Raw genomic sequence first — 22,073 nt, 5'->3', positions numbered from 1 at the left:
ACACCGCAATCTGGAGGTGTGATTGCAGCACTGCATGAGTAAACACACCTGAACTAGCTTTCACTGCTGTTGTTATACCACCTAGGTTTCACCTACTAGCATGTCAGGCTTCTGTAGTAGATACGGACTGGCTACAGAGCTTTCCTTCCAGAGAGATACTCACTGCATGTGTACATCATAAGATCTTTTAATACTCTGCCAAATATAGCTGATGTTAGGCTAGGTCTACACTACCCGCCTGAATCGGCGGGTAGAAATCGACCTCTCGGGGATCGATTTATCAGGTCCCGTGGCGACGCGACAATCGATCCCCGAATCGGCGCTCTTACTCCACCAGCGGAGGTGGGAGTAAGCGCCGTCGACAGAAAGCCGCAAAAGTTGATTTTGCCACCGTCCTCACAGCGGGGTTAGTCGGCTGCGATATGTTGAATTCAGCTACGCTATTCACGTAGCTGAATTTGCGTATCTTAAATCGACTCCCCCCTGTAGTGTAGATGTACCCTTAGTTGAAAAAACTTATGCCACCTATTGTCTGAACAGTATAATACAGTTAAGTGTTCCTTTAAGTATTCCACTTTAAGTTCTACATTCCTACCATTTACAAAATTTAAACTATCATGCTATCATTGTAGTTCAGTATGAATCAGTCTATTAAGTGTCTGTCTCTCAATCGTACTCGTTTTCTAATTACCCGACCCAAGCACATAACAACATGGTCATCCAGCTGTACATTAGTTGCAATAACTGGCTACAGGTGGTTTGGAATCCTTGAATCATCTTCTTATTATGCATCCACCATCTGTAGAGTTTGGTTTGTTGATTGTTGTTTCTGAGGAATAAACTGTAGGTGTTGATGGTTTCTGTTGAACTCTCCACTGTTGGTCACAATCACATTTGATCTGAGTACCGAATTATTTTTCTTTGAGACAGCTGGAGTTGTCCATTCTTTTCCTGCACCCAATTTGGCATGAACACAGTCACCAGATTCTAGACTCAGAAGTTATCTGAGTGACATCTGTTTTAAAAGTGTTCCTGAGCTCTTTCAGCCTTTTTATCCGATTTGGCTACTCTCTTCATATAGATTCTTTTCTAAAGTTGGAACTGTAGTTCTGAGTTTTCTTCCTATCAGGAGTTGTAGTGGACCACATTAACACCTGCTATCCCCATATTGACTGGGTAAATGTCACTGTAGGATGGGAGGCAGAGACAAAGTTTCTTGACACTTGACATGACTGCTCCTTAGAGCAGTTAGTCCTGGAATCCACAAGGGGAGAGGCAATTTTTTATTTAGTCCTAACTGGAGCACTGGTCCAAGAGGTGAATATAGCTGGACCACTTGGTAATAGTGACCATAATATAATTAAATTAAATATCCCTGTGGTGGAGAAAACCTCACAGCAGCCCAACACGGTAGCATTTAATTTCACAAAAAATGAGGAAGTTAGTTAAGCAGAAATTAAAAGGTACAGCACCAAAAGTGAAATCCCTGCAAGCTGCATGGAAACTTTTTAAAGACACCATAATAGAGGCTCAATTTAAATGTATATCCCAAATTAAGAAACATAGTAAGAGAACCAAAAAAAAATGCTACCATGGCTAAACAACAAAGTAAAAGAAGCAATGAGAGGCAAAAAGGCATCCTTGAGAAAGTAGAAGTTAAATCCTAGTGAGGAAAATAGAAAGGAGCATAGACTCTGCAAGTCAAGTGTAAAAATATAATTAGGAGGCCAAAAAGAATTTGAAGAACAGCTAGCCAAAGACTCAAAAAGTAACAGCAACATTTTTTTTTTAAGTACATCAGAAGCAGAAAGTCTGCTAAACAACCAGTGGGGCCACTGAACGATTGAGATGCTAAAGGAGCATTCAAGGATGATAAGACCATTGCAGAGAAACTAAATGAATTCTTTGCATTGGTCTTCATGGCTGAGGATGTGAGGGAGATTCCCAAACCTGAGCCACTCTTTTTAGGTGACAAATCTGAGGAACTGTCCCAGATTGAGGTGTCGTTAGAGGAGGTTTTGGAACAAATTGATAAACTAAACAGCAATAAGTGACCAGGACCAGATGGCATTCACCCAAGAGTTCTGAAGGAACTCAAATGTGAAATTGCAGAACTACCAACTGTAGTCTGTAACCTATCATTTAAATCAGCTTCTGTACCAGATGACCGAAGGATAGCTAGTGTGAGACCAATTTTTTTAAAAGGCTACAGAGGTGATCCAGACAATTACAGGCCTAACTTCAGTACTGGGCAAACTGGTTGAAGTGTTAGTAAAGAACAGAATCATCAGACACATAGATGAACATGATTTGTTGGGGAACAGTCAAAATGGTTTTTCTAAAGGGAAATCATGCCTCACCAATCTACTAGAATTTTTTGAACGCGTCAATAAGCATGTGGACATGAGTGATCCAGTGGATATAGTGTACTTCGATTTTCAGAAAGCCTTTGACAAGGTTGCTCACCAAAGGCTCATAAGCAAAGTAAGCTGTAATGACATGAGGGAAGGACCTCTCATGGATCGGTAACTGGTTAAAAGATACAAAACAAAAGGTAGGAATAAATGGTAAGTTTTCAGAATGGAATGAAGAGAGGTAAATAGTGGTGTCCCCCAGGGGTCTGTACTGGGACTAGTACTATTCAACATAACCATAAATGATTTGGAAAAAGGGGTAAACAGTGAGGTGGCAAAATCTGCAGAGGATACAAAACTACTCAAGATAGTTAAGCCCAAAGCAGACTGCGAAGAGTTACAAAGGGATCTCACAAAAATGGGGTGCCTGGGCAACAAAATGATAGATGAAATTCAATATTGATAAATGCAAAGTAATACACATTGGAGAACATACTCCCCACTCTACATATACAATGATGGGGTCTAAATTAGCTGTTACCGCACAAGAAAGATCTTGGAATCATTGTGGATAGTTCTCTGAAAACATCCACTCAATGTGCAGCGGCAGTCAAAAAAGCTAACAGAATGTTAGGAATTATTAAGAAAGGGATAGATAATAAGACAGAAAATATCATATTGCCTCTATATAAATCCATGATACACCCACATCTTGAATACTATATGCAGATGCGGTCGCTCCATCTCAAAAAAGATATATTGGAATTGGAAAAGGTACAGAAAAGGGCAACAAAAATGATTAGGGCTATGGAACAGCTTCCGTTTGAGGAGAGATTAATAAGACTGTGACTTTTCAGCTTGGAAAAGAGATGACAAAGTGGGAGATATGATTGAGGTCTATATAATAATGACTGGTGTGGAGAAAGTAAATAAGGAAGTGTTACTTAGTCCTTATAACTCAAGAACATGGGGTCACCAAATGAAATTTATAGGCAGTGGGTTTAAAACAAAGGGAAGTATTTCTTCACACAACTCACAGTCAACCTGTGGAACTCTTTGCCAGAGGATGTTGTGAAGGGCAAGTCTATAACAGGGTTCAAAAAAGAAATAGATAAATTCATGGAGGATAGGTCCTTCAATGGCTATTAACCAAGATGGGCAGGCATGGTGTCCCTAGCCTCTGTTTGCCAGAGGTTGGGAGTGGGCATCAGGGGATCGGTCACTTGGTGATTGCCTGTTCTGTTCATTCCCTCTGGGGCACCTGGCATTGGTCATTGTTGGAAGACAGGATACTGGGCTAGATGGACCTTTGGTTGATCCATTATGGCCATTCTTATGTTCTTATGGCACAAAATTGTCACCAGTTTCTAGACACAGCAGTTCTCTTACTGAGTGACAACTGTTGTAAAAGTGTTCCTACACTCTTTTTTTGCCTTTTTTAATCCAATTGGCTACTCTCTTCACATCTGGCCACTTTGGAGATAGATTCCTTTCTAGGGTTGGAACAGTAGTTCTGAGTTTTCTTCCCATCAGGAGTTGTGCTGGACCACATCCAGTAGCTGCTATTTATGCTGATCTGTAACTCAGAAGAGCAAGGAATGGCTCTTCCTATTGCAGGAGTTTTTGGCTGTCTGTACAGGTCTCTCAGCCTCTCTATTTGCTTATGGGTAATGTGGACTGTTAGTAATATGATCATACTCATATTTTGTTTAGAATGACATTCTCCTGCAGTGAATTGTGGTCCATTGTTTATCACTAGTTGTTCTGGAATACCGAAATAAACAAAGGTGGATTGTAGTTTTTCAATAACACTGTGGAATGTTTTGTCTTTCAAGTATATTATTTCTATATACGTGGAAAAATAGTCCACTACAATCAGAGAATGATATCCTCTGAATTCGCATAAACCTGCAGCTAGCTTCTTCCAAGTTCTGTCTGGTATTTGTACACTGTATAGTTCAGCATTGTCTCTTGAGTTTATTTTTACTGGATAGCCTTTCAAAAATCCAGTATCAACAAATCCTTTGTGAAGCTCTTCCACCTTTCTCACTAGGCCCATAATGGTGGGGCAGAGAAGGTTGTTGATCTTTGATGCTTTGATCACATGTACTCTGAATGCAAAGCTTTTGTCTTGGTAAGTTGTTTCTGTGGTAAACTGGCCCATGCAATCAGAATGCCTCCAAGGCTAGTCAGAGCTGTGTCAGGTGACTTCAGCTCTGGGACGGGCCGAAGGTTATTTTCAGTCCCTTCTGAGATGACTGTGACATTTTCTCTTGAGTCAATTTTAAAGTCAATAGCCTTTCTCTGAATATTCAGTTTCACTCTCCAGACAGGCTCCATATCTTCACACATGATTAGGGCTCTACTATATTCAAGGTCTATTTTGATAAATTTCATGGCCATAGGGTTTTCAAATGGGTCAATTTCTCATTTTCAGCTGTTTACATCTGAAATTTTATGGCATTGTAACCATGGGGGATCAAACCCAAAGGGTACCTGGAAGTGGGTCTGATCTCCCTCGCTCTTCCCCTCCCCTCCCAGAGCTGCCATGCAAGGGAAGGAAAAGTCCTGTCTCTCCCCAATCCAGCAGGAACTCACAGCTAGGAGCTCATTGGCAGGAGCACTTCCAGGAACAGGGATATTGGACCCACCCCCACAAGTCTTCTCCAGCTGCAGAAACCTCCATTTCTGGTCAGGGAGCTTCCTGCAGCAGGGGGAGGCACTCGGATGTGGGTCTGATCCCCCCCGAGAGAGAGAGCGGACATGCAGGGGAAGGTCCTCTCCCTCCCAGCCCAGCCCAGACTTGCAGCTAGGAGCCCCCTGACTGGGGTGCTCTCAGCAGCAAGCGGGAGATAGGATTTCACGGAGAAGGGTTTATTTCACGGTCTGACACACATTTTTCACAGCCGAGAAATTGGTAGGGCCCTACATATTATAGATCTCAGAAACAATGGCTCTTGATTGTCTGTAATATGAATCAACTCCCTGACTACTTTGATGCAGCAAACAACAGCAAAATGTCCATGTTTTGTGCATTTATTAAATCCTGAGCCTTTGGGTGGACATTCCTCATCTCTTGGGATATGAATTTGTCCTCATCTTATGCATTTAGGCTGTAAGGCTTTTGTAATTGCTTGGAATTCAACCTTCTTAGCCTGGGAGTTCTGTCTCCTTACCTAAGCAGTTTTATGGGAATTACTTGCATTTATTAACAGCTTCTTTCTTTCAAGCTGGTTTCTTGTTTTTCAAGTTTGGCAAGTTGCTTTGGGTTTTGCTGTCTAATCAGCTCAGACTGCTTTTCTTTTTGAATAGCACTGTGTAGGGTGAAGTCTGTTTTTAATTGTAGCTGCTGTGAAAGATTTTTATTTGTTAACCCAAAAACCACTACTAGTCTGTCTCTGATATTTTCATATTTTTCTGTTCCAAAATCACAGTTTTCAGCCAATGCATGCAGAGCTCTAATAAACCATTCAACATTTTCCCCTAGTCCTTGAATTCTCTGGTGAAAACATTCACTTTCATAAACCACATTTCTCTGAGGTATAAAGTATGCATTAAACTCATCCAGAACCCTTTCGTGGTTGTCTTCATGGCAGTCTTGATTAAAATCATAGGATTTAAAGTTATGCTCTGCCTGCTTCCTCATAGAATAAATTAAAGAGCATACTTGTATATCTTCAGTTTCCTTACATAATTTTGTAGCAATTTGAAATCTTGCAAAATGTTGATTCTAGTCTGTCCATTGTGAAGGTTTATCTAAGCTGAAGTTCTCTGGGGCAATGGAAAGGGGGATATTGATGAGATCCTGCAACCTCTGTTTTTTTTTGTTTTGTTTTTTTGTCTGCAACTTCTGTTGCTGTTCCTTCTGCACGTAACTTCTGTTGCTGTTTTCCTTCTGTTCTTGTTCTCCTCTGGCACTGCTGAACTTTGGACACCATGTCATCTACACCTTTTACAAGTAGGTGGCAGGGCTGCTATTAGCTGGTCAGACTTCTGTACTACTCATGGACCGGCTATAGAGCTTCCTTCCTATATAGATTCATGCCAGATGTGTTCTCTATAAGATCCCTTTAATGCTCTTCATGGCATGGCTGAGGTTAGTTTAAATAAATTGCAACATACAGCACCACCTTGTAGCCGAACAGCATAATACAGTTTAGTCTTCCATTATACTGCCAATGCCCCTCTCCTCAGCTACAGCTCCTCCTGCTATTTCAGAGGCATTTCACTCAGTGGCACCAAGAAGGACCCACCTCTGCGCTGTGCCCTGGCACTTTGCACCTGTGCCCCTAGGATGATTAAGACCAGGCAGAGCAGGGCCCCCAGGATAATGCAGATGACCACGGGCATCGTGACTCTCCCACTGTCAGTCAGAGGGCGGCGTGGGGGAGCTGGATGGAAATGAACATATAACAGAGAGAGATTATCCTGTGAGAGTCGAGGGGGTCCCAGGGAGCTCCCCAGTCACTCATTGCACAGCCCAAGACAGCAAGGTAATGGGCTGGGACACAGTCTGTGTGCCATGGGTGGAGCTCACAGGGTGCTGTTTAAATCATGGGCTCTGCCCTGTCAGCTGGAGTCCTGCTCAGCACCCGGGTGTCATTCACCCTCAGATTTCATAGACCATGGAAAGGAGCTCCTTCCCTCAGGCTGCAGCTCCTCCTCTGTGACCCAGCACCAGGTAAATTTAACCCTGGATGGAAGGAGATAGATGTTTTACCTGTTCTAGTCAGTGAATCTGATGTCTCTGTCACACCTGCAAAGGGAAAGGGAGGAGAGTTGGAGTCTGGAGTGGGGGGGTGGGGTGGGGTGAGGTGTTTGTTACCAGGAGAAGGGGCCCTCTGAGAGTCCCTGGGGGTCTCCAGCTGTGACCTGTTCTGATTCCCAGAAACTCCTGCACAGCAGCATAGGGCCTGTATGTTAGAGATTGTGGGCCCAACTTAAGTCCCCTGTGCTGAGAACACTAGTAACAAACCAGCACACTGGGGTCTGTGATGGATGCAGGGGCTATGTGGGCTGATGCCTGAGCCAATCTGGCCCCACAAAGATTCCACCCCACAGCATCCATGATGCTCCTGCACACAGGAGATGGGAAGGCCTGGTCTGGGACCAAGGGGGGGGGGGGGATGCAGTTGGATCCATCCCCTCTGTGAAAATTACAGCATGTAGCAGAACCATCTCCTGTCACTCACCTGAGCAATTTACAGAAGCATCTTCCTTATGACCACAGTTACTCTCACCCCAGGGCTTGGCAGGACAGTCCCAGAGAGATGACTCTGTCCCTCTGCAATTCAACGTCTCCACCCAGATGGGACCAGTCCCCTCACCGAATGCAGCCTCGCCCAGGGCAGATACAGCAGATCCACAGCCCAGTTGTTTACACACAACGTTAGCATCCGCCATGTCCCAGGAGTCATCACAAACTGTTCCCCAGGAGCCACGGTACCAAACCTCCACTCTCCCCGAGCATCTGTCCTTTCCTTCCACGACACGTAACTTCTCCCTGTCTGGAAATGCAGAAACCTCACATGTTACTGAGACAGCTGGGAAAGTCCTTAGGGACCAAGAGGGAGACAGTGAGAAGCAGAGATACCTGTGCAGATTGTAGAGTTTGGGCATTCACCAAACAGGGTCTGAGATGGTTTTTCTTTTATTCCTATGGATTGAAAATTATGACATGAACAGGCTGAGAAGCATGTGGGATGTAGGAGAGAGTAGGGTTATCGGTATATTAAAACTCTAAATTACAGCAATTTCATAAGCTTAAATCTAAATCCCTAGCAGGAGGTAGCGGGAACACTGGTAAACACAGAGAACAAAGAGATAGTAAGAAGGTTAGGCAAGTGCTTAGGGAAATGCAGCAAAGTACCGGATGGAACAAACCTTGACTGCTGACTAGATGCAGTCCCTGAGCCAGAACCCAGAGTAGAGCGGGGACCCGGCTTCCCCAACCAGCCACTTGGGAAGTGGCACCATAGGAAGACTGGCTGAGCCTGTTTGGGAGAAGAGACACCCCCCGCCCAGAAGTGCAAACCACAATAGTGACCTAGCTGGAGGGCTGAGTCACGAAGAAACCGTAGCAGCTCCTGGATCTAGAAAGCAGTTGCAGATAGAGAGACAGAGATGGAGGGATGGTTTGCAACCATGGGGAGAAGCAGAACAACCAGGAGGAGGTGCCATACTGCAGTGAATAGAGCACCCCCATCACACAGACAGACACTTTTGGAGAATTCTGATCTTGACCCAGATTTCACAGGCAGGGTTTCGGGAATCAGCACCTGCAGCAGAGCAGTCTCCAGGCAGCTGGCCTGTAGTAGGCTGCCTGATTGGTGGGAGAGTCTGCAGTGCAGCTCTTGAGTCTAGCAACCATTCAGCGACTGCTCAAAGCATTTCCCACAGCTGCAATACCTCGTGCTCCTGCCTGGTTCCCAACCTTGCTCTTGCTTTGACCCCAGACTTACCCCAGCCTTGCCTTGCCGATCCTGGCTCTCGCCTCTGATTCCTGATTTCTGACTTTGGCTCTGACCCCTGGATCTGAGTTCTGACTACAAGCTCCTGCTCTACCCACTGTACCTGACTCCTGCTCCAACCACTCACCATAACCAGGGCCAACTCCAGGGTTTTGGCCGCCCCAAGCAGCCAAAAAAAAAAAAAAAAAAAAAAAAAAAAAAAAAGCCACGATTGTGATCTGCAGCGGCAATTCGGCGGAAGGTCCTTCGCTCGGAGCGGGAGTGAGGGACCGTCCGCCGAATTGCCGCCGAATAGCTGGACCCCTCTCCGGAGTGGCCGCCCCAAGCACCTGCTTGCCTAGCTGGTGCCTGGAGCCGACCCTGACCACAACCGCCTATGTCCTGGTCACTGACATTGGGCCCATCTCTGATTGTTTAGCCCAAAAGGATAACCACAGAGATTCCCAAATGACGCTAGCTAATGGGAGGCATTTGTGAGCTCTCACTAGGTGATTGCACTGTGTACCACACAGCTTGCATAAATAACTAATTCCCCTGTTTGTTTTCCATGGGCCTCATTCTCATTCCTAGGGTGGACAATGAAAATATGTCGGGGTCACTGCTGAGAATGTAAAACTGTCTATTCTGAAAATTAAATACATGCAAAATTTCTATCACAGCCTTTCAATGAGTTAAACACGTAGAGGGTGTGTGTGTGCATGAGCACACAGTTTCAGAATTACCACTGCAAAAAATATGGGTCTCTTCTGCACGGTTATCACAGGACTGCTGTTTCCACTGGCCTGATGGGCACTGCCAGAGGGAGCTGTGCTGCTCACGGCATGAAACATGGTCCAGCCACGTCGGACCAGAACCTTCTCCATATGCAAAGTCCTTTGCAAGCTGCCCTCCATCCCCACAGGTCAGCTGTTTGCAGACAATTGCTGGGGTGACTCCAGACATCCGATTGTAGCAAACACTGCCCCACGTCCCATTGTAGAAAACCTCCAGCCGCCCTGCACAGTCACTGTCGCTCACCAGCCTCAGATCTGTGAATTCTAGAAGGAAATGCAGAAAAAGGGAATTTAAATCTTTGATTCTGAAAAGAACTGGGGTGTAAAGAGTGAAATCCCAATGATTGCTAACAATCATAGCTAAAATAAAGCTAAAAACCTACTAGGGGGGAAGCTGTTCTAGACTTGATTTTAACAAATAGGGAGGAGCTCGTTGAGAATTTGAAAGTAGAAGGCAGCCTGGGTGAAAGTGATCATGAAATCATAGAGTTTGCAATTCTAAGGAAGGGTAGAAGGGAGAACAGAAAAATAGAGACAATGGATTTCAGGAAGGCAGATTTTGGTAAGCTCAGAGAGCTGATAGGTAAGGTCCCATGGGAATCAAGACTGAGGGGAAAAACAACTGAGGAGAGTTGGCAGTTTTTCAAAGGGACACTATTAAGGGCCCAAAAGCAAGCTATTCCGCTGGTTAGGAAAGATAGAAAATGTGGCAAAAGACCACCTTGGCTTAACCACGAGATCTTGCATGATCTAAAAAATAAAAAGGAGTCATATAAAAAATGGAAACTAGGACAGATTACAAAGGATGAATATAGGCAAACAACACAGGAATGCAGGGGCAAGATTATAAAGGCAAAGGCACAAAATGAGCTCAAACTAGCTACAGGAATAAAGGGAAACAAGAAGACTTTTTATCAATACATTAGAAGCAAGAGGAAGACCAAAGACAGGGTAGGCCCACTGCTTAGTGAAGAGGGAGAAACAGTAACAGGAAACTTGGAAATGGCAGAGATGCTTAATGACTTCTTTGTTTTGGTCTTCATCGAGAAGTCTGAAGGAATGCCTAACAGAGTGAATACTAATGGGAAGGGGGTAGGTTTAGCGGATAAAATAAAAAAAGAACAAGTTAAAAATCACTTAGAAAAGTTAGATGCCTGCAAGTCACCCGGGCCTGATGAAATGCATCCTAGAATACTCAAGGAGCTAATAGAGGAGGTATCTGAGCCTCTAGCTATTATCTTTGGAAAATCATGGGAGACGGGTGAGATTCCAGAAGACTGGAAAAGGGCAAATATAGTGCCCATCTATAAAAAGGGAAATAAAAACAACCCAGGAAACTACAGACCAGTTAGTTTAACTTCTGTGCCAGGGAAGATAATGGAGCAAGTAATTAAGGAAATCATCTGCAAACACTTGGAAGGTGGTAAGGTGATAGGGAACAGCCAGCATGGATTTGTGAAGAACAAATCATGTCAAACCAATCTGATAGCTTTCTTCGATAGGATAACGAGTCTTGTGGATAAGGGAGAAGTTGTGGATGTGGTATACCTAGACTTTAGTAAGGCATTTGATACAGTCTCGCATGATATTCTTATTGATAAACTGCGCAAATACAATTTAGATGGGGCTACTATAAGGTGGGTGCATAACTGGCTGGATAACCGTACTCAGAGAGTTGTTATTAATGGTTCCCAATCCTGCTGGAAAGGCGTAACGAGTGGGGTACCGCAGGGGTCTGTTTTGGGACCGGCTCTGTTCAATATCTTCATCAACGACTTAGATATTGGCATAGAAAGTACGCTTATTAAGTTTGCGGATGATACCAAACTGGGAGGGATTGCAACTGCTTTAGAGGACAGGGTCATAATTCAAAATGATCTGGACAAATTGGAGAAATGGTCTGAGTTAAACAGGATGAAGTTTAACAAAGACAAATGCAAAGTGCTCCACTTAGGAAGGAAAAATCAGTTTCACACATACAGAATGGGAAAAGACTGTCTAGGAAGGAGTACGGCAGAAAGGGATCTAGGGGTTATAGTGGACCACAAGCTAAATATGAGTCAACAGTGTGATGCTGTTGCAAAAAAAGCAAACATGATCCTGGGATGTATTAACAGGTGTGTTGTGAGCAAGACACGAGAAGTCATACTTCCACTCTACTCTGCTCTGGTTAGGCCTCAGCTGGAGTATTGTGTCCAGTTCTGGGCGCCGCATTTTAAAAAAGATGTGGAGAAATTGGAAAGGGTCCAGAGAAGCGCAACAAGAATGATTAAAGGTCTAGAGAACATGACCTATGAAGGAAGGCTGAAAGAATTGGGTTTGTGTAGTTTGGAAAAGAGGAGACTGAGAGGGGACATGATAGCAGTTTTCAGGTATTTAAAAGGGTGTCATAAGGAGGAGGGAGAAAACTTGTTCACCTTAGCCTCTAAGGATAGAACCGGAAGCAATGGGTTTAAACTGCAGCAAGGGAGGTCTAGGTTGGACATTAGGAAAAAGTTCCTAACTGTCAGGGTGGTTAAACACTGGAATAAATTGCCTAGGGAGGTTGTGGAATCTCCATCTCTGGAGATATTTAAGAGTAGGTTAGATAAATGTCTATCAGGGATGGTCTAGACAGTATTTGGTCCTGCCATGCGGGCAGGGGACTGGACTCGATGACCTCTCCAGGTCTCTTCCAGTCCTAGAATCTATGAATCTATGAATCCTGTGCATTATTTTGCAGACGTAAGTGCCAGAGACAATCACTCCAAGAAGCAGAGACTCTTCTGGACGTCACAGGCCCATTAGAAATACAATGGTTACCTCTGAAAAGTCGCCAGTTCCCAGCAGTTATACACACAGATACCTGCAGTACAGCAGTGACTGCCCTCCCAACACTAGAGAAATGCTTCAATATCTCCAATACCCCTGGGTGGGAACCGATGGGAAATGGTAACTTTTTAATCATGATCCCTGTAAGTAGGTAGGAGAGACAGCAAGGGAAAGTCTCAATCATTCTCAGCTCTCTCCTCAAATCTCTGCCCCCTCCATTAAATAGCCTGGTAACCAGGCTCACAAGAGCATTCCTAGACCAGACCTGAGCAGAGAACTCCTGCGTCCTCTTTGTGTCTGCAATTGTGCTGGCCCCAGCCCCTGGAAGGACATGCCCAGAGATTGGATTCGTTCCCAGAGCAGTTCACATCATCCAGCCAGATCTGCCCGGATCCTTGCCCATAATGAGCAGAGACAGTTGCATTGATGGCGTGTCCACATCCCAGTTGTTTGCAAACGACATTGGAGTCTGACAGATCCCAGGAATCATCACAGACTGTCCCCCAGCTGCCATTGTAATAAATCTCCACTCTCCCGGCACAGCGACCTGCCCCATTCACCAGTCTGATCCGCCTGCTTCCTGCAAGGATGAATCCCAGTTGTTAATATGCAGTATAATAATAACTGAACAGCTTCCAGGCAAAGTAATGATGATACTGCAATGGTTGAGATACTGAAATACTTTTAAAAATCTGTCTTTGCAAGAAACACAGAAAAGAAAAGAAGGCTGTAATGTAAGGAAATGAGGAAGATTTTTAGAGATCAGCTTTGATAAACACCAAGTGAGTGTAAGGGCCTAATTCTGAACTCCTTATTCATCTGAGTAACCCTTATGGGTAGGGACTTACCAAATTCAGTGTCCATTTTGGTCAATTCCATGGTCATAGGATTTTAAAAATCATAAATTTCATTATTTCAGCTATTTAAATCTGAAATTTCACAGCGTTGTAATTACAGAGGTCCTGACCCAAAAAGGAGTTGGGGAGGTTGCAAGGTTATTGTAGGGGACTGGGGGAAGGGGGCCTGGTTGCTGTACTGCTACCCTTTTGCACTGCTGCTGACCGGGACCCCAACTTTGAAGGCAGAGCCACCACCAGCAGCAGCACAGAAGTAAGGATGGCATGGTGTGGTATTGTCACCCTTACATCTGCACTGCTGCCTGCAGAGCGGAGCCCTCAGTTAGCAGCCACCATTCTCCACCCACCCAGCTTTGAAGGCAGCAGCACAGAAGTAAGGGTGGCATGGTATGGTATTGTCACCCTTACTTCTGCACTGCTGCTGGGTGGGCACTGCCTTCAGAGCTGGGCACACGGCCAACAGCTGCCGCTCTGTGGCTGCCCAGCTCTGAAGGCAGCACAGAAATAAGGGTGGCGATACCACCACCACCCTAAAATAACCTTGTGACCCCTCCCCCCACAACTCCTTTATGGTTCAGGACCCCCAATTTGAAAAATGCTGGTCTCCCCCATGAAAGCTCTATAGTATTGGGTAAACGCACCCAAAAGACCAGATTTTACAGGAGGAGACCAGATTTCACAGGCCTTAACATGTTTTTCATAGCCGTGAATTTGGTAGGGCCCATCTTATGGGGCTCATCACATGGGTAAGAGGTACTAGTGAGACTAAGGTTATGCAGAATCACTCCTTACTGGAAAGTCTGAATATTTTCAAACTGCTCTTAAAGGATAAGCATCAAGGTGTTCAAGGAATTATTAGACAATAAATTTAACAAAAAAGAAATAGTCTTTTAAATTGTTATAGAACTGGGTAGACACCAGAGGATTAGAGAAACGCAGACATGGTAGCAATTTATTTCAGAAATATAGGGAAAGAAAGGCAATTTGATCCATGTGTCTACAATAAAGTCCCAGACACTTAGGGCCCAATTCTACCCTGCTGAAATCAACTGTGAAGCTCCCATTGACACAATGGGAGCAGGAATGGACCCTTAATGTGCCTTAGTTACCCTGCAGTTGGAATGGGCATGGAAAATAATTTCAGTGCAGTAACACAGAGTGCATGATATAGGGACATGTTACTTGAAGGATACCGGGAATACCAGTGTTATGGTTCCATTTTTACTTTTACTGTGGGGTCTTAAAATAAATAATATATCATCAAAAAGAATGATAGAATTATCTTGTACAATAGTCATCTACAACCAAGAACAATGAAAAAATCCCATCACAGATTCCTGTCCCCCCTTTTAAATAAAGGAAAATTGCACAGTTATAAGATTAGGATTTAACAGTGTCACATTAGAACAGCAACTTTGATGTATTTCCTAAGTGACAGAGGGTTAGATCCACAAAGGTACATAGATACCTAACTGCCTCTTTATAAATAGATAATATATAAATCATTACATATTTATTGAAGCAGGGAATTAACTCTCTCCCATTCCACACAAGTGCCCTGGCCAGTAGGTTAGAGTCAGTCTCTTGCTTTTTCTCTGATTCAGTGACTAATTATTTGTACAAAGTGGAACATTTCCAGCAGGAGAGACCCACCCCAGCATACCCTATAGTAATTGTAGCACTCACCTGTCTTCACATCCCTGCTCCAAATCAGACATAGCAGGGATTTGAACATGGATTTCCCACATCCTAGTTGAGTGCTTTAACTACTGGGTTAAAGGAGTGAGTTCACGGCTGGGAGTCCTGAGCAGAGCTAGGTGCCTACCTCTGACCAGTGTGTCAGAGGCCTAACGCTTAGATCAATGACAGTTAGGCATCTAAATAACTTTGTGTATCTACGCCCTACTCCCTTCCTTGGCATTTCACTGTTGGCAAGTTTAGTTGGTTCCCTGTTCAGCTTGCAGGCTTCTGAGGTGTCTAACTCTCCCCATGCATTGTATGGGGAGCTGGGCACATGACTCAGGGTTGAGGATCTCATTGGATGGCAAGACACCTGGGAGTCAGGCCTTGCAATGCCTAAGTTCCTTTGGGGATCTAGCCAAGAGCCACTATCCATGGCAGTCTTGGTCAAAACAGGCTGCATCTGACTTCCTTTTCTTCCTATTGTTTTCTGATTCGAGACAGCACGTTTGTTAAGATTTTAACATAAATAAGCCACTATATACACTAGAACTGCTCAGGAAATTCATTCTTTTTTCCCACACAATATTTAGATGACCATGAATATTTTTTTCTCTTCTGCAACTAAATTTGGATTCTTCAACAAAAATCTGAACATTTTCAATGGAAACAGACATTCTATGAAAATCAGAAATCTTATTGTGAAGATTTTTCATCATTTTTTTTATCAGCTCCAATACATAAAAATATATGATAGAGAGAGACAAGACGGGGGGAGGTTGCTGCATTTTATTAACCCTATAATGTGGCTATGCTTTTTCTGTATATAATATGATATTTTTTACTGTAAATCGGCAAAAGTTTGAACTTCAGATCCACATTGTTTCAAGGACTGCTGAGATCACAGCACAAGGTGGCCCTGGGGTGGGTTATGTTCCCACTGAACAAGGACAGGATATTTATAAGATTTTCACACTAAGTCACCTGAGCAAACGACACCGACATCCTCAGCAATTCCTGCCTGGGCTGTCTCAGACGTGGAGTTGTCACAGAGAGTCAGACGAGTCTCATTTCCTGCACACTGGACACTTCTCAGCCCCACAGGGCCCGTTCCTCGCTCAGACTTAGGGGGGTTATAAGCTTTCTCAGCGACTCCACACTGGAGCTGCCTGCACACCACGCTGGCATCGTTCATGTCCCACTGGTCATCCAACACTCTGCCCCACACGTCATGGAGGGAAATCTCAACTCTGCCATCACACTGACTCTCTCCATTCAACAGCCTGAGTGACTCAGAACGACCTGGGCTCGGAGAGACAGGAAATGCACTGAATAAAACTCCCCACCGGCACTGCATTAGAAATAATGCACAGGTGTGATGTGAAACACAGTTTTCTGTGGCAAGTGGAAGGTAACCCTCAACGCTGTGCAGTGCTACAGGGAACAACCTCTCTCAAGGGCTCCATTTATCTCTCTACTCAGAAATGCAGGGGGTGATGGTGGGAAAGGCTTCCCCAGCTCTAAGGCCAGATCCTGTGAGGAGCTGGGCCCCTCCTGTACGATGCAGAGCACTCTCACTTCTCTCTGAAGTTACTGTGAGTGGAAGGTGCTTAGGAACACCTGGCAGATCAGGTCCCAGTACAAAAGGCCTCAGTGCTCACACAATGCACTGACAGTGGCAGCACTGTGAGATCGCTGTGATTTACAACAGGAGTCTGGGTATTGGCCTACTTCCCTGCTGCAATTCCCAGATCCAGCACTGCCAGGACACATGGCTCCTTTAAAGAAAACCCTGCCCTGTTTTCACTGTTCAATGTACATTGGTGACCTGTGATCACTACCTCAGCTCCAAATTCATAAGGAGCTAATACAAAAAAAGCTTTTCTGCACCCGGCAGGGTTTTTCCAGGCCAGATCTACAACTCTGAACACTTGAGTTTCCTTTCCCATGTTCTCTAACTATTGGCTTGGCTGGAGATGATGCTTGGAGGGGTGAGTGACCACTGGTCAATGGGAAAGAAGGTCCCATTTTTTCCTCAAACATATATGTGTATATTATATATATATATATTTCATTTTAAAAGTTTATCCACTGTGAGCACATAAAGTTGTTGGAGTTCCTTGTGGGAGAAGCCAAAACCCTTTAATGTGTTTACTACCATTGGAGATTTTTTTATACAGTGCATACGGCACCTTGCATTTAAAAGGAGCCAATGTGCTCCCAAAACATGATTTGTAAACCAGTTAAAACTTCCTAAATAAATATACATAGACAGATCAGTAGTGATTCATAGCTCAGGATGGGCTTAACGTTGCACATAAGACAGGGAGTCAACTACTCTTTTCTATTAAAGTTACATAGAATCATAGAAGATGAGGGCTGGAAGAGACCTCAGAAGGTCATCTAGTCTAACCCCCTGCTCAAAGCAGGACCAACACCAACTAAATCATCCCAGCCAGGGCTTTGTCAAAACGGGCTGTAAAAACCTCTACGAATGGAGATTCCACCACCTCCCTAGGTAACCCATTCCAGTGCTTCACCATCCTCCTAGTGAAATAGTGTTTCCTAATATCCAACCTAGACCCCCTGCAACTTGAGACCATTGCTCCTTATTCTGTCATCTGCCACCACTGAAAACAGCTGAGCTCCATCCTCTTTGGAACCTCCCTTCAGGTAGTTGAAGGCTGCTATCAAATCCCCCCTCACTCTTCTCTTCTGCAGACTAAGTTACATATGGTCTGATTCTCCCATTAAGGCTCCTTTACGCTGAGTAGCTGGGGTTAGTGAGAATTGGACCCAGTGTACTCTCCCCTCACTTACATCACAGATTCTCTGGGTCAATGTGACCCACATGCTTCGCACTGCAGCATTTGACTTTGTTTCTCCAACAGGAAGGGAGAAAAGCAGTGGGGAGGGGACATGGATTGTAGCCAGACACTCTGGGCCTCTGTTACATTGTGGGCAACCAACCTGGCAGGTCACACCCTAGTCACCCTTTGAGAGCTGAGCCAATAGAGTGCAATGGGAGAAGGGTTATAAATAGTGGAATTAAAGGGCTTGTCCGCACTTGAAAGGCTACAGCGGCACAGCTGCAGTGCTGCAACTACACCTCTGTAGTCCTTCAGTGTAGACACTACCTAGGCCACCGACAGGGGTTCTCCCATCACTGTAGTTAATCCACTTTCCCAAGAGGCAGTAGCTAGGTTTATGGAAGAATTCTTTTTTCAACCTAGTGCTCTCTATACCAAGGGTTAGGTTGGTTTACCTATGTCACTCAGAGGACTGGATTTTTCACACCCCTGAGTGATGTGGCTTGGTCAACCTAATTTTTTTATATCAAATGCAGCCCTGTGGCCTCTGCGGCTGATAGATGAAGGACTGAGAGATCTGTCTGCTGTGAGGGCTGCTTCCAATCCCTGTACCACATTAAATATAGGCTTCAGATTTCTGTTTCACCAGCAACTGAGAGCCAGTGAGCTCTTAACCCAAGAGCTGGAACACTGCTAGCAGCCGAGATCCCCAGACTGGTTGGTTGCTGACCAAGTTCTGAAGTGTTTGAAACGACTGAGGTGCTGCCATTTGTCAAACTCAGAAGAATCCAGGTGACACACACTACACGTTATGACCGCACTGCAAAGCCTGAGAAATCATCTCTGAGAGAAGATCAGTGGGGAATGTGTTTTGATGTGTGTGCTGAAGTACAGAACATGTTAAGTTGAAACCTTATATTTAAATGTTTGTAACAAACAAAAGAGGGGAAGGCTGTATAAGGAAAACCAGTAGATTTATTGTCTAACAGATTTTTTTAAAGTTATTCATAGTATTCCAAATACTATTTACGATGTTGTTTTACTAAGGTCATGTCTGTCCTACAGGTGCTACAGTGACACAGCTACAGCATTCCACCTATGACACTGTATCACCATACTGTAGATGCTTCTTGGAGTGACAGAAGAGGCTTTACTATTGCTGTAGGTAACCCACCTCTCTGAGTGGTGCTAGCTAGGTCAATGGAAGAATTCTTCTATTGTTGTCTACACTGGGGGTGAGGTTGGCACAGCTACAATGCTCAGGGATGTGAAGCCTATGGATCCCATTGATTAAGGCTGGTCAGTGCCTAAATCCTTTTAGAAAATGAGAGTTAGGCTCCTAAATCAGTGCAGAGATGCCTAAATACCTTAAAAAATCTTGGCCTATGCCACTATGGGTAGCCCTCAGATAACTTGCCATCTATCAGCCAGTGTTGCTTTCCAATGTGGGGAGGGATAGCTCAGTGGTTTGAGCATTGGCCTACTAAACCCAGGGTTGTGAATTCAATTCTTAAGGGGGCCACATAGGGATCTGGGGCATAAATTGGTACTTAGTCCTGCTAGTGAAGGCAGGGGGCTGGACTCAATGACCCTTCCAGTTCTATGAAATATAGGTGTGACATTGTGCAGTCTACATGGTTTTATAAAAACATGATAATAAGTGAATATAATGTAACTGGAATATGCTTCATGCAAAAGGTCTCTTGTAAGGTATCATTACAAAGCTTATAATCTACTGAATTTGATCATCCTATTTGTATACATTTATCATTCTTGTATCTAAAACTAGAAATATGAAATATAACTCTGAGGGCCTATTGTAATTATGCAAAGTGTGGGCCATTAATGGTGGTTTGGAATCTTGATGATTCCCATCAACCAGGACCATTGTCTGCAGATGGCTGTTTTTTACCTGTGAGTCTTCCTGTATATGTGTGTGCTGGCAAGTGGGTAATGAAGTCTTGCAGTGACATGTGATCATGTCACCTGAAATGGAATCCATCTTTAACCTGGTGCTTTTCCAGTGAGGAGGGGTGGGGAGGTGGAAACCCAGAGGGATAAAGGGTTCCCGCCTTATGCAAAAGATATATAAAGGGGTGGAACAGAACAAAGTGAGAGGAGAGAGAGGAGCCATCATGAAGAATCCCCTAGCTATCACCTGAGTTGGAACAAGAGTTGTACCAGGGGGAAGAATTGTGCCCAGGCCTGGAAGGTGTCCAGCCTGAGAAAAAAAATTTACTGAAGCATCTCTGAGGGTGAGATTATCTGTATTCAGTTTGATTAGACATAGATTTGCACATTTTATTTTATTTTGCTTGGTGACTTACTTTGTTCTGTTTGTTACTACTTGGAACCACTTAAATCCTACTTTCTGTATTTAATAAAATCATGTTTTACTTATTAATTAACTCAGAGTATGTATTAATATCTGGGGAAGCAAACTGTGCATATCTCTCTATCAGTGTTATAGAGGGCGAACAATTTATGAGTTTACTCTGCATAAACTTTATACAGGGTAAAATGGATTTATTTGGGTTTAGACTCCACTGGGAGTTGGGCATCTGAGTGCTAAAGACAAGCACACTTCTGTGAGCTGTTTTCAGGTAAATTTGCAGCTTTGGGGCAAGTTATTCAGACCCTAGATCTGTGTTGGAGCAGACGGGAGTGTCTGGCTCAGCAAGACAGGGTGCTGGAGTCCTGAGCTGGCAGGGAAAACAGGAGCAGGGGTAGTCTTGGTACATCAGGTGGCAGCTCCCAAGGAGGGTTCTGTGATACAGCCCGTCACAATAGGTATATCTCCATATATTTTGGGGGAGGAAGGGAGGGATAGCTCAGTGGTTTGAGTATTGGTCTGCTAAACCCAGAGTTGTGAGTTCAATCCTTGAGAGATCCATTTAGGGATCTGGGGCAAAAATCTATCAGGGGATTGGTCCTGCTTTGAGCAAGGGGTTGGATTAGATGACCTCCTGAAGCCCCTTCCAACCATGATATTCTATGAGGAAGTTTTTGACATTGGATGAGGAAAAATCTTTGGAGAAGCCTGCAGGAAAAAGGACCCCGGAGTATTTGTGTTGCATTGTAGAGGAGGATCTTCATCAAAGCACCAGCTGCTCTCACTAAGAGCAGAATCTTTGTGAAAGTTCCCAGCTGGCTCTGGAGCCATCTGAAAACCTTTGGATCTTTGGAAAAGAAGTGACTATTTCTATGAAGTGTTGTGGGGAATTAATGATCTATCAACCTACACAGCCACTGAGCAAGCTCTGCAGGTGAGGGCTGCAGTCCACCAGCCCACAACCCAGGATGGACGGGGAGGGGGACATTTTGGCCAGGAACAACAGGGCAAACACCTACTTTTCTAGAGTGAAATGGGATTTTAATGGCCCCACAGCTTGGATGAGATCTCTGCGTATAGGGTGCTTCTACAACACCAACATCAACCTGAAGAAGTGAGGTTCTTATCCATGAGAGCTTATGCTCCCAATACTTCTGTTAGTCTTAAAGGTGCCACAGGACCCTCTGTTGCTTTTTACAGATTCAGACTAACACGGCTACCCCTCTGACACCTGATGAAGGGCTGAGTCAGCCCTGCTGGGACTGAGGGAATCTGTGAATCACAAACCCCAAGTCTATCGCTCAGAGCCGTTCTCTCCGGTTCACACTAGCGTAGTGCTGGGATCCACCTTGCCACCCCTCACTGCACCCAGAGGAGTCTCTGATCTGAGGAACTTAAACAAAGAGAGAAACATTCCGATACCCCTACTTACCTTGAGTACAGTAGTCAACGGGACTACTCATGATGATCCTAATCTGGGCAGTACACTGCACGGTAACTAACATATACAGTCTATGTTAAACTTACCTGAGCAAATAACCCTGGCCGTGTCTCGGCGGGAGCAGGCTGGGTTGCCCAGGGCCATGCGAGAACAATTCCAAAGGCAGGATTCAGTCCCTTCACAATGAAAAGCGTCACTCCATACAGTTCCGTTCCCTTCCCCGAAATGGGCTCCTCCCCGGATCGACTCGGCGTAGCCACAGTTCAGCTGATGGCAGAGGACGTTGGCATCTTGCAAATCCCAGTGGGAGGCACAGAGGCTTCCCCATGTGTCTCCATGTCGGATCTCCACTCTCCCGGAGCACTCGGTGCCGTTCACTAACCTGCCGCCCGGGCACCCTGAGCACGAGGGAAAGTGAGTGTCGAGGTGATGCAGTGATCAGAGTTAAGGGCAACGACAGGGAGGGGAGTGGGGAACAAGAAGGGATTGTTGCTCATATTCAATGCTAGCAGTTACTCTGTGGGGGCTGTGGGGCTATTCCACAC

At 44.7% G+C, this 22,073-nt stretch overlaps 1 protein-coding gene across 1 annotated transcript in view; it reads right to left on the bottom strand.

Annotated features, from left to right (window-relative positions):
• LOC128843638 (antigen WC1.1-like) overlaps nt 1–22,073 on the bottom strand; it is a 72,463-nt gene that overhangs the window by 6,054 nt on the left and 44,336 nt on the right. The window contains exons 5-12 of the mRNA XM_054040629.1: nt 21,615–21,926; nt 15,930–16,247; nt 12,674–12,988; nt 9,547–9,861; nt 7,948–8,010; nt 7,547–7,861; nt 7,075–7,110; nt 6,608–6,745 (exon numbers count right to left, since the gene is read on the bottom strand). Of these exons, the coding sequence (XP_053896604.1) occupies nt 6,608–6,745; nt 7,075–7,110; nt 7,547–7,861; nt 7,948–8,010; nt 9,547–9,861; nt 12,674–12,988; nt 15,930–16,247; nt 21,615–21,926 (1,812 nt within the window). The remainder of the gene's footprint in view (nt 1–6,607; nt 6,746–7,074; nt 7,111–7,546; nt 7,862–7,947; nt 8,011–9,546; nt 9,862–12,673; nt 12,989–15,929; nt 16,248–21,614; nt 21,927–22,073) is intronic.

This window comes from Malaclemys terrapin, chromosome 1 (genome assembly GCF_027887155.1).
Source record: "Malaclemys terrapin pileata isolate rMalTer1 chromosome 1, rMalTer1.hap1, whole genome shotgun sequence".
In the NCBI taxonomy this organism is placed as follows: domain Eukaryota; kingdom Metazoa; phylum Chordata; order Testudines; family Emydidae; genus Malaclemys; species Malaclemys terrapin.
This window is presented reverse-complemented; position numbering and strand designations above follow the sequence as displayed.